Here is a 13,604-nt window from a genome sequence, read left to right as displayed (position 1 = left end):
TTGCATTTATTGGGAATCCCAAGCTTTGGAGCAGGGAGGTAGCTGCCTGAGTGTGGGCCAGGCATTGGTGCACACTGCTGCTCTCATCAGCCAATCTTTGAGGAAGGGAAGAGACATGAGTGTCCCATCGCCCTTCGCAGGTCAGCGGCAATCACTGCTAGGCACTTCGTGAACACCTTTGGAGCCATAGTGTCTCCAGGAGGAAATTACTTTAAATTGGTAATTGTTCTACTTACCCCAAAAAGAAGGTATCATTGATTGGGAGACTGAATGAGTATACATAAGTTGTTTTTCAGAAGGTCAAAGCAGGGGGATGACATCCTGTATGGTAGTAATATGGAAATGTTCCAACACGATGTTTCCAACACAATGTACTTTCTTGGGAGGTTTGATGTATAAGATAGGTTTGAGGGAGCTGCCCTTTTTTGGAAATGGAAAATTCTCTGCAAGATTGGCAATTCAGATTCCTCAGATCTGGCAGTCACTGAAGTCTTTGGCATTGACGGTCTCTTCAGCGCCAGCTTTGGTTCCTACTTAGGCTGTTAGCGTGGAGGTTCAATGCCCTTAGTGCCGGTCGGGCCCAATAACTTGTGTGGGTGGGCGCACCTGGACAGTGCTTTGTTCAACTTCGAAGGCGTCTCCCAGTGCAAACTGGTGCCTCAAGGGGCAGTCTCTAGTATATATGCTTGCCACTCATTGTCCAACTCCAACTCACTCTGGGCGGAGTTTTTTGTGTGACCGTGACTTGGTGGCATTGGTGTCAGAGTCAGGTGGTGTACTTACGACCCTGGGCATGGTCTTTATTCAAAGCCTTTAGTGCTGGGTCCATGTGCTCCTCTACATGGTCTGAGGAGCTCAATAAAAGTGCCTCAGGACTGGTTGGGACAGCATCCTTACTCAGCACTGAAGGAATCCTCTTCTTCATAGATGTCTCGGGCCTCAGAAGACGTCTGTTGGTGCAATTTGTAATGTGCCCAGTGCCTTTCCCTACAGTAACTTAAGGTCTTGTCTGAGTGAAATGTCTGGAAGGTCCTTAAAAGACGCGAAGTGTTAAAGTTCCCTTTTTCCACACCTCCTGTCATCACCAGTCTCATGAATAGGTAAGCTGCCCTCTTCTCCTGACTTCACACTAATGTCATTTCTGAAGAATGTGACTACAAATCGCATGCAGGGCCAATAGGTAGCATTGTATATGGCAGCTTGAGTCTAGATTCCTGAGATGACTTACTAAGTCAGAAAATATATTTAAGAATAGTACTGAAGCCCTTATGCTTAAGGGGCTTGGACTTGGATTGCCAAAAGATAAAGTGTAATGAGCAGTAAAGATTTTAGGAACGTAGAGCAGGAAAGATCAGAGCAAGGAGGCACATGGAAAAAGAGCAATCATACAAAGATAGTACACACAATAATAAACATGTTAAAACATCACAATAATAGAAGGACATGCAAATCTCTGATAATCTGTGCACCTGATGGTTAAGACTCTATGGCCAGTATATAACAAAAGAGATTTTTGGGATAGTATACAAGTTCTTGGTACAAAGGTAATAGTCTCTGTTAAGGAATAGTGTGATTCAAGTATAAAACGTTTCTCTTGTGTGAAACGTTACGGAATAAGCAGTGAAAACGTAACTTTAATAAATCTCACGACTTAAGTCGCCACATTTCGACCATCTGTAAAATAATACATGTTTCTGGTAACAATTTAAGAGGTATTGACATCGGTTCAGAAATCAACCTTCCTCATAAACATTCTGTTAATATCTGCAAAAAGTACTGCTCGTTCACACCTCGCGTACCCCTTCATCCCCTACCCTATTTAGAATAAAGCTCTATGCTAAACCTGCCTACTCCTCCGCCTCTCACACTACATCTAACTCAGTCTTCCAAGCCATCCTCTATGGGGCATTTCCAAGAGTTCCACCACTTCTTCACTGCCTGAAACAAATAACAAAATAGGGCAGAGTAATGGGTTGGCTGAATGAAACTACAACGAAGGCAGTCTTTCTATGGCAGAATTGCAGCTTGTGAAACTCATATGACAAAAATTGAGCTGGACAGTGTTTGCAAATCAAATCTACAATTACATTTGTAACATTTAATCTAAAATTGATATTAATCTTTCTGTGATATGGACTGCTGTTTTGTGACAAAATTGTTTGTGTATGCTATGACCCTTTATCCCATGTTGTTACAAGGTGATATTTGTTGTTTTTTATCATATCAGACCTTTTAGTTTCCATTAATTAGGAAGGCATAGCAATATCAGACACGTGAAACATGGCGGCCGTCAGGAGGAAGCAGAGATGAGCAGGGTCACAGAAATGGGTCTAATAAGCAGTAGTTGAGGTTCATTGGAGGGTGCAAGCGTGCAAATTGCTTCACATATACAGCTCTGCTGTCCCTCTCGTGGCCTCCCTTCTTTACAGCTTTGGAACTAGGGTTCGATCTGCCGAATGAAGTCATGGGATATGGGCCCTTTAGCCTCTGGTGAGGTAGTATAAATAGCAATACTGCGGGTGCAGTGGCCTGCTAAACCCTTTGCACCTGGGGCCACTGCACCTGCTGTACAATAGGTAGCTACGCTCCTGCTTCTTTGTATTTCTCTGTTGGCAGCGTGTTTGCAGACAACAGAACCAATGGCTTCAAATGAAGCACTCCAATGGCGGAAAGGCCTATTATGTGAGAACAGAACCCTCCCTCCGGGGCATAGCAAGAAGGCTGCTACAATTGGCACCTGGCCCCTAGAGTCTGAGGGGTCCATTTTGACCAATAAGTCGCTGTTTCTTTCATATTGAACCAGGGGGTGGGACCCAAATTCCTGGCCTCATCCCGGCCCATAGCGCTTTCCTGTGGCTGAGCCACTGATACACACATTCCTATTAGTTTTATGTAAGAGGCCAACTACATAATGCGGAATACTTAATAATCAAAGTATTTAAAGACGGCGTATATGTAGAATATTACTGGATAGCTAAGAACATACCTGTGGGCCAGTCACTTGAAAGGTGTCTTCTGCATGAATGCTGGTTATTTCAAGAGGTTCGGTTCCAGAAACATGCCTCAATAACCGACAAGTCTGTGGCAAAAAAATGAAGTTGCACTTAACCAATGGCAATGTAAGCAAAAAATGCTGTTCATGTTCAAGTTAATACTTTTATGCTGTTCATCTACTTTTGACATTTTTTTTAAATAAAAATGGTCAGTACCTGGCCGGCTCCTTTCTATAGTTCTAATGCTATGAAATGGATCCTAAGAGCTATGCACGACAGTCACTAATATCAGCAACAACCTACCTCCCCGATCGAGCTTGCACTCAATTACATCAAGCTGTACACAAAAGACTAGTGGGTGAGCATGTAGCAGTCGGCTACTAAGATGAATAAGCATTGTTAAAGCAAGGAAGTCTGACTTAGACTGTTGAACTTTTGGCTTTCCAATGCTTATTGAGTTTGTGATTGGTTTTTATATGAATATTATCTGAAAACCAAAATATATATTTTTTAAATAAATGCACACATTGCACCAGGAGTGCTACTACTTACAGTCAAGTAAGCTAACTGATGAAGTGGTCTGACCCTGTGCCTTAAGATGTATGCTGTATTGGGTGGGAGAGAAATGTAAATGACACTATAGCAGACCAATAGATAAAAAGATCTGCCTGAAAGACCCCCAATAACTAAGTGTGTAGAGTATAATTATTTTTATTACAAACAAGGGGTCTTGGCTAATTCCAGACCTAATAACAGTAGAAAGAAACAAAATATATTTCTCCTGTATAACATTTATTTCACAAACCCCTTTATGTGGAAATCATGACTTCGCAATTCCACTTTCCAGAGCAAGGGAATGAGCGATAAAATAGATTACTTCAAGATTTGATTCCCAGTGACATCCAACCATGGGTACATCTGCATGAACTAGTCAACAGCATTAGGGCTAATCATTCTTTTACAGTCAGTGAGGAAGTCACTAGAATTCATGGAGAACTCATTCCTTGTCACTAAAATGATACAAACCTAAGTGATCCCTGATTAGAATGCTAGTCCTAGATCTGGACAGTAGGCTGACAGGACAAGAAAGAGAGGTGCTTAAGAAGTTTCACTGGCCTATGTTCGTTAACAGGCCTGGTTCTACCGTGCACATCATTTGATCGAAGGCCTTGAGAAGGAGTACGATCCGTTTGAGATCACTAGCTCGATCAACGCACACTCCTAGCTATGTTACAAATAGCTGAATGAAAAAACTGAACGGTGTGCAACTGGCTCAAGGAGTCTAAATAAGGATTCTTGTGATAATAGCAAAATAACATTATTAACCGCTAAAGTAAAGGCAAAGAACCTTTGATTTACTCATAATATATTAAACACAATTGGTGGAGACAGAGAACGCAAGGTGCACAACAAATAACAGTAAAATAAAAGAAACCTCCACAAACACATTTTAGGACCATTTTTCATCAGCATTTTAATTGAAATAAAAAAATATAGTTATTGCTACTTTGTTCCAATTAAATATGAAGCACTTTCAGTGAATGTATCATTAAACAATATTTGTACCTATAGAATATATTGCACTCATTCCAATATTTGTAAAATATTATAATAGCTGGAATTTCCACCAGCCGCTTTTCACCATCTCACAAACTTCAGTAATTGCTTGTATGCAGAAGCCCTATTGCTTTCATTACATATAGTACTCGCATCCGTCCGCTCCTCCTTCATATTTATCTGTTGAAATGTTTCAAACCGGCAGGGCACCACCTACTTTTATTATTTCCAGTTTGAAGCTTCTCCTGCCCCTCAATTATGTTCCTGAGTAAAAGCACATGCAAGGGACACACAGTCAAGAAACACAGAACTTCAGTACAACTACATACACATTAAGCATACAATTTAGGAATTTGATACATATGTCCATCCGGCTTTAGGCTAACCAGGACTTAGTCAAGCTAATTCGAGTCCTTCCAAATAGTCTCATGTCTCTGATAACCCAAACCATACACCATCTATGTGTCATACTTGCATACATGAACATGCACTAAAAATGACATACCCAGCAAGGTGGGATACAACAATAGCTCACTTCATATTTAAATAGATTGATCCGCCAACAAGGGTGCTTCCCAGTGATCTTATTTCTAAACAATTACTCCCATTACAGAACTCCAAACCTGAATTGCCACTGGCATGCAACAAAAGCCAAGAAACTTGTTCCTCAGTAATATCCTTCTAGGGTGGTAACCAGATCCAAATGTTGGTCCATGGTAGGTGGATTTGTGGTTAATTAATATGCATTAAGATGCGGAGCATAATCTCTGCTAATTTTGCAGGCCGTGCCGCCATAAGTAGTGGTATCTGCTGTGGGTAAAGCTACCAATTGGTATCATAACTGTCTCATATAATTTTACGGCCTTGTCCTTGATTTGCGTTCTAAACATAGCTCAGGGATATCAAATGTAGTATTTTGCATAATTTATTTAAAGAAAATATTTGATCAAAATCATCTTAAAACGACTATTCCCGTCTTTAGAAATACAATAACTTTAGCAGATAACTTTAGCAAATGTATGACGTTGGCACTGCATGTTACTAAACCTGGATTAAAGTCTTTTTTAAATACATAATTGTTTACAACATAATCCTTTATAAAGTGTGTCTTTGAATTAATAAACAGATCAATATTTAAGTATATGGATTAAATAAACAACTAGAGTTTAATAACTTTATAGGTAATACATATTTGCTATCAACATAAACACTTAATTTATTGTAATACATTCATTAAAACCATTGATTAAAACGATCTATTTTATTTTTATTTCTGTAGGGAGGGAAGAGCATCAATAAATTCAGATATACAACATGTGTTGAAAGAAAAGTAAGTAATAAACATACAGCATGAGGCACGAAGCAAAAAATAGTCAAAACAAAAGAGAAAAGTAAAAAATGCTATTCTGTTTGAAATAATTGCTCCCAAATTAAGCACAATTTCGGACAACCTCATTTCCTCTCGGCTTTAAGGATAGTGAATTTGATGGAGCAAGGATTTGTAAGTTAAGCGACTTGCTTGTATCATGAACCTCAAATAACGTTAATAAAATAACCAACATGTTCGTTTTACTAATTTTGCACATTTTACATTATACGGGGTGTCCGAGAGACGATTGCTTATGTGTTTATTAATCTTAATACGCTTGCACTATAAAATGGACGCTGCTACGCGGAAATTTAGACTGCGCATGCATCGGTCATAACCATGTGACGTGACGTATTCAATGTCTTGGAGGGAAAACAGTTGCGCATGTGCAATGAAGCTAAGATGGCTGCTTTGTGTTCTCACATGCTTTAAGCTTGCATTGCCGCTTTCGCCAAGCTGTCTGTTCTGCATAAATAATAATGCTATAGCTATTATGAAGTAATGGGTGAAGTATAGAAACTCATGCTATACAGTGTAATCAATTATTACTGTGTTCTAAATTGTTTTCTCTTGCTTTTCATGTATCGTATCCTTTGGGCCTGGGAGGTGCTTACTACTCCATTTTGAAAGTCTTTACTGCGCAAGTCACGTTGTGGAGGGATAAGAACTCTGCAGCAGTGGAACCCAGCCAGCTGGCAGCCACAGCCAAGATGCTCCTGGGAACCTGACCTGCGACCTAGCTGAACGAAGTTGAACTGTACTACACATGCAACAAATGTATACAAATATTGTATTCACCATTGTTAGCTGAACAGCATATGTCATGAGAACCTGGAATTTAAGGGGTGGGTACAGAAATTGAATATTAAGCCTGAGAAAGTATAAAATTTAGGTGGTGTGATGACCTAACCTCCTCCTTTGTCCAATCAAAATTGGGGATCCTTACACTTGCAACATTGAGGGGTGGTACACTGACCCGAAAAACAGTATAACTAGCGTAGGTTTAGCTACAGAAATCGTCCGACTTGTCCGAATAGCTGACCTGTCACTGACCCAACGCACTCTATAGGTGACTGATACAGAGAGCTGCGGAGCACTCTGTTGGGTGGTTCGAGAAACCCATTTCGGGGTTTTGGTAATTGAAAGTGCTGGCGAAGCACTTTTCTGGGAGGTTCGAGAACCCAATCGGGGTTATTGGCAGATTCCTTGCAGAGAGGGAGTAGCACAGGCGTTGCAACCGAAGCTGCGGGTGTTGGTCGTACCCTTTGGTGAACCCGGTCCTGATCCAAATTCTGGGGTTATCCTATCCTGACTGTCCATGAGCTGTACCTGCTCGCCTACTGGCACCTAAGTCCTTGAGGGTTCCTTCCTGTCTTTTCAAACTGACCAGTGGCCAGGGTTGGTCTTCACTCTATCCTAGGTAAATATAAAGTCTGTGTGGGTGATTGCTTATCTATATTTGCATTTCTAATTCTCGAATATTGCAAAGTGTAATTGCATATGTTCCCTTTTCTCCCCTATACCTTGATAAATGAGATTTTCATGCATTACTTGTCTATTAGCATGTACCACTTTTTCGACCTACCTCTAGTAAATGCTAAATCGTTTCTAATTTAGTATATGTTCCTTATCTTACCCTCCCTTTAGGAGATAAGCTGAATTTAATAGTATGTTCCAATCTTACCTACCCTATAGTATTTGAGCTAAAATTGAATCTCAAATTGCAATAAGATTCTTTAACTGCTATAAAGACTTTTGGATTTAGCATGTTCCCTTTCTTTACCCTCCTTTAAATCAATGTTGTGAAAGATTATTATTCTAAATATAGCATGTTCCTTGTTTTCACCTTCCCTTATTCAAAGTTCTTAAATGCTTAGCATAATCTATCTTTTGCATAGCTATACGCTTTTTATGATCTTGATTATAGATAGCTTAACATGTTTTAATATGATACTCATGACATATGATGATGATGATTAGATAAAGTTTTGAACCTACCCAGAGTCTGTGGTTATTTCATATTTCTTAAATGTTTGTAAATGTTCTTGACGATCTGATATTTGACTCAACTCCCTGATCCAGTGTGGTTAGGTTCCTAGTATCTATTTGCTAGGTTATAGATATAGGAATTAGTAGTATAGAGAATCTCAAGTTATACTGATAGTAGAGCGTGAGTTACCCAAGTGATGTTAAGGTATATTTAAAAATTATGGGCCCAGATGAGTATTAGTAAAAATTTCCTAGCTGGGTGACCTGCGCGCTCTATCAAATTCAATTTCGGTAAAAAATTACAAATTAATTGTCACCAGTTACTCATCGAGGGTGGGAGTTGACTTATCCACTCTTGGGCAGCATACAATATTGAAATATATAGGAATAAATACAATTGGTACGTTTCGGTCAGGAACGTTCATTTCATTTCCCAGCATGATATTGACCGCAGCAAGCTCCAAATCCATTTTGAGTCTATTAGACAAACATCTATTAACTTCAGTCCAATATTGCAAAGCTTAGGGCAATTGGTAAAGATATGTAGTATATCGATATGCAAAAGTCAGGAATAGCAGCATTTTGAGTTTCCCCCTTTTTTCCATTTGAAATGTGTTCAGTCGTATAATTCAACAAGCATACCGTTTTAACCGCATCGCTGCTGCGGTGATTTTTGCGCTGTGCTGCAAATTGCAATTTTGCTGGCACTATGACGAGCTCAGCTCGTCATCAGCACACGACACCCGTGGGTGATGACGAGCTGAGCTCGTCATCAGCATCGAAAGGGTTAAATTGTTGTGACTTTAATCTGTCAGATAACAACTCTGCGTAGGGTGTGATAAACGCTTGTCCAATTCCATGTGGCTGAATTATCTGCCTGGTCTTGATTTACCATCTATCAGACAAGTCTGCCAGATCGTTCACTTTAGAATTTCATAAGACAGCATAACATTATCGAATACAAGTTCTGCTCCTGTCTCAATGTATTAATTTCAGCAAACCATGTATAGTATTCTTGCTTTGCCAAAAATAATCCCATGCCTGCAGGTATTTGAAAATGTTGTGGGAGATTAAACTCGGCCTGAAGAACAGGTAATGGTCAAAACACACATCTGAGAAAAATGACCAACGGTGTTTATGCCAATTCTGTGACATTTGTGATAAGCGGAATCATGAAAAACCAAAAGAAAAAACATGTTACCCAAAGTTGCATGGATGAGTTGATGTTAACGTATGGTAATTTTTGCCACACTGACACCATGTTTTCTAGGTATCTGGAATTGTCTTAAACCTCACTCTTTTAAAGTAAATAGGGTTTTGACCAGTAGAAAATCTCCTGGTTTCTGTACCGATGACCAATTTGTATATAGACAGTGTTCTTTCAGCCCTCTATCACTTAAAGGACAGCGGATATGCTGTCCTAAGGATCCCCAGAAATAAATGTTAAAGTCGGGTAAGGACCACCGACCCTTTTGCTGAGCTAGCTTTATGAATTATATTGATCTTCAAGCTATGTGATACATCCAACCCCCATAAAAAGCTGCCAATGGCTGAATCTAATCGCCTGAAAAAAGAATTTGGCACAAGCAGTGAGGTTGCACGAAATAAATACAAACCGTTTGGAAGATTAATTTTCACAAGATTACATCATCTAATGAGACTGATCAGTAACTGAAGCCAGTGGTCCATTTTGAAAATACATTGTTTGAGTAAATCTTTGTAATTTAATTGTATGATAGCTCCAGGAAAACTAGATATTTTGATTCCTAAATATCAATTACACATCAATCCTTTCCCCTGGTTTGTAGTTTAAAATAATCTGTATTTTATTAGTGTTCAGTTTATACCCAGATACTATGCCAAATCCAGGGGCCTTATCTTCAATACGAGGGTTGATGGAGTTAGCAGAATATACAGCCATGTAATAAGCAGTGATTTGAACTCTGACACCAGTGATCTTGAAAATGGATGTGTTATCCGTTATCCGATTGATGTAGATAGGGTTCGAGATAAATTGCTATCAGCAAAGGGGACATTGGGCAGCTCTAATGTAACACTCAACAGATGCATAATTACATGCTTCACATTATGAGATATTTGATAGCAAAGATAGAGTTGTACAAGTCCAAAACGACTTCCAGCCATATATTTTCCAACCAGTTTCAAATTAGTGCAACAACTACTATTTTGGCTAAGACTGAGTTTCTTACTTTGAATTTTAAGGATATAGCATAGTTGACCGAAAAGACCATTGAATTAAACAAATCCTTGCTCCTGTTAAACATTTCTGAGGTGATTTTGAAGTTCCTATAAAAAATCATTACTTTAACCAAATCTATTTCAAAATAGGGAACCAGCAGAGCCCTTTGGGAAACAACCAGCACCAGTAAAATGTATAGACCCATCAGATTGTATTTGCCAAAAGCCTCACAAAAATGCATGATAGGCCAAACCCTAATCTACGCGGCTGAACGGGAAATTAATACCTAAGACTACAAAAACTATGTAAAATCTTGCCTTCATGTAAATCTAAATACATTGTGCTGGGTTTTTCAATATGATATTGCTTTGTTGATTGTTTTGCCACTAAAATTTTCATGTTGTACTTTGTAGCACATAAATCATGAAGGCTCCCGACTGTGCATGCATATTTCAAAAAGTGTCTCCACATTTTGATCTTCCAGTAGAATTGAGCATTGGCTTTTTCATCCCTGTCTGAGGTTCTAATACAAATGTGTATATAACTTATTACACTCGAAGTGTTCAGGGCTGGTCCTTGTGGGGCTGGCGGGAGGTTTGAAATAGGCATGCAGTAGGGATGATATGGGCATGCAGTTAGGCTTGCTCGTGTTGGAACATCAATATATCAAGTATACCTTCTCTGGAGGTGCTACCCCGACAGCCATCTGAACATTTACCAGGAAACCTAAACAAGGAACTGCTGCTGCCACCATATTCCACATACAATTACGCAACACCTACCTCTGAAAAGTGGACAACTGCAGTCCTGGAATTTGGTCCAGACAGCTATATTTGAGTGTGCTTCCTTCCAAGGGAAGAGTGGTTAGGGAAAGTATGTTTCAGTACAGAAGAAATGACAATGAGGACAAACGTGTGTGCGTGGTACGCCACTCTAACCTTGACCAAAAAGTTAGGCAAATAGTAATTTCCCAATGGCATATACTCAACAACAACACAGAAGATGGACTGCTACCCAAATCCATTTTTGTTTTCAGGAGAAACCGTAACCGTAGCAACATTTTAGTGAAGTTCAATTTGCATACTAAAAAATATTTCTGTCACAGATCCATGACAGGACTGAACTTGATAAGTGGCAACCACAGATGTGGGTCATGTCATGCATGTAAAGGAGCAACTGTTTGCAATCAAATCACATTTGGAGAAAAGAGAATTACTCTGACTTGTATGTCGAACTGCAGATCATCCAATGCGGTATACATCATTCCATGTTCATGTGGAATGGGAAATATAGGAGAGAGGTGCAGTGAGTATAAATCTTCTATTCGCAAAAACAAGAGTTCGGCACTCCTCGTCCAACACTGGATGCAATTTGGTCACATAGAAAAAGAGCTAACATAGACCAATATTGAGAAAATACAATCCATCAAAGGGAAGGATGATTATGAACAGTGCAAGAAGAGAGAAGTGTATTGGAGCTTTACGCTGGGTAGACACAAGCAGGTTTGAATGAGGCGATTCCATGTGAGAATGCCATCTGCTAACTGCCTGAGGTCTCCTGTTTCAAGTTACATTATAGATAGCGGCTGGTTGCCTAGTCCTCTTATTCTAAGTGTCTCCATGGGAGAATGCCATTCATTTACCTCCTGTTCCTTCCTGTCTTAGGTAGCCTCAATTCTAGTATAGGTATCTGTGGGTTGCCTAGTCCTTTTATGTCTAAAGATTAGTGTATGGGCTCGGTTTTCCTTTCTACCCTGCTGTATGCGTTTAGCCACTTGTGGGAGATGTTTTCCTCTAGTGCATGATGTGTACCTCTTCTCTTCTTTACAATCCCTACGTCCTAGTTCGTCTGTTAGTGTTGTATGTATAGGATATGATTATACACCCTGTGCCTTTCCTGGTATCCACGGGGCCCCTAATATTTCTAGTAGATGGTCGAATGACTATTAACTCATGGCAGTTATTCGTACCCTAAGGAGGTAATTATCTTCAACCTTCAGTATACTTTGTAGTATTTTACATCTGACTCTGTAAGCTATGAGATCCTCTATATCTCACATCACACTTTGAACCTTATTCATTTTCGAATGTATTTCTTAGTTTTAACGATTAGTTTTGCATATATATGTATTTTCCTTTGTGCCTTCTTATTTTACTGTTTTTGCCCCCCCCCCAGTTTGGCACCTCAGTTTGTTAGTTGTTCTGTTAGCATTTAGTATATGTTTCGGTATTTTATATCTCCCTAGGCAAGTTATGGGAACTACTCTATTCTCCATTTCATTTTCAGAACCTATTTCTTACATTATTGGAGTAGTATAGAGAATGTATCTTTTCCTTTGGGCTTTATTATTTTACGTTTTTAGGAACTTCAGTTTGGTACTTCAGTCCATTATATGTTCACTACTCTTCCATCATGGCAGCCATGTCTGGATTCTTTACAGGACGGCCCGTAGTCCTTTGTTTATACTATGCCTTGCGATTATCACAAAATCAGCGATTTGTATTCAACCTGGCCCAGATTCGCCTGATTGAGCCAGCTGTCTGGGGATACAGGACTCTTACAGGATAAGTATTGTCATTATTTCCGGGATACCAAACTCTCAGGTAAGGCGGAGTCCCTTAACTACGACTATTGACTAGGTCTATCATAATATTACCCCATGGTCGCTAACGTGCCCTACCATGTATTGGGTGTGGAATATTGTTTTCCCCTTTTGCACTTCAGTGTGGGTGAAACATCTTGCCTGCGTATATGCATCCAATCTCTTTGTACGCCCTGCGTCCTTAGTACGCTATCGATATACTGACATGCGTTTTATCATCTTGTGTTAATGCACATTGCACCATACTTTCCACTAGGCATGCAGTCTCTGTAACTATGTGGTTTTCTTTTCCATAGTGAGGCATCGCACGATAAGTACCAGGAATATTTCAGCTCACTGCGCTCCTGATGTATATACTGCACCCTCAAGGCATGGGTATGCTACTGCCTACATAAGGGATTTCTGCTGAGTCTGTTCTCAGTCTTCTTAGATGATCTTTGTGTTAATGTTTTGTGATCTGGCACTTAACCTCTGGACATACAAGAAGTATGACTGACTTGCTTAATCCCTCCATCATCACTGTTTAGGGCATATATGAATAGTTGTTTCCCTTAGTTCCCTCTTTTCACTTTATGGGGACAGTGTTTTTGATGATTACACTGGACCTAGACACCTAGTTCCTTTGACCTTCATCAGGCCTTAGGTTATTTACATATCTCTTTGATTACAGTATTATTTAGAAACAGCGCTGGCCCCAGTATGTGGAGCGTTTTCTTGAATGATTCTTCCTGACTCTGGAGAGATTCCATCCTTGGTCTCCCCTGGGTGTGCCTTTCTTCTATTTATTCAGAATATAGGGTGTTTGGGTTGCCCTCTGGTTATCATAGGTACATATTGTTTAAGTTGCAATAATTATAGTGTTTTGCTATGCATCGAATATATACTCTTAATTCG

General features: G+C 39.6%; 1 protein-coding gene across 1 annotated transcript in view; it reads right to left on the bottom strand.

Moving 5' to 3' along the window:
• Positions 1-13,604, bottom strand: part of CTNNAL1 (catenin alpha like 1) — a 974,420-nt gene that overhangs the window by 295,518 nt on the left and 665,298 nt on the right. Inside the window, exon 10 of the mRNA XM_086965342.1 lies at positions 2,987-3,079. Coding sequence (XP_086821468.1) covers positions 2,987-3,079 — 93 coding nt within the window. The remainder of the gene's footprint in view (positions 1-2,986; positions 3,080-13,604) is intronic.

The sequence above is a fragment of the Lissotriton vulgaris genome, chromosome 4_1 (genome assembly GCF_964263255.1).
Source record: "Lissotriton vulgaris chromosome 4_1, aLisVul1.2, whole genome shotgun sequence".
In the NCBI taxonomy this organism is placed as follows: domain Eukaryota; kingdom Metazoa; phylum Chordata; class Amphibia; order Caudata; family Salamandridae; genus Lissotriton; species Lissotriton vulgaris.
The sequence above is the reverse complement of the archived record's forward strand: the minus strand, read 5'-3'. Positions and strand labels throughout refer to the sequence as shown.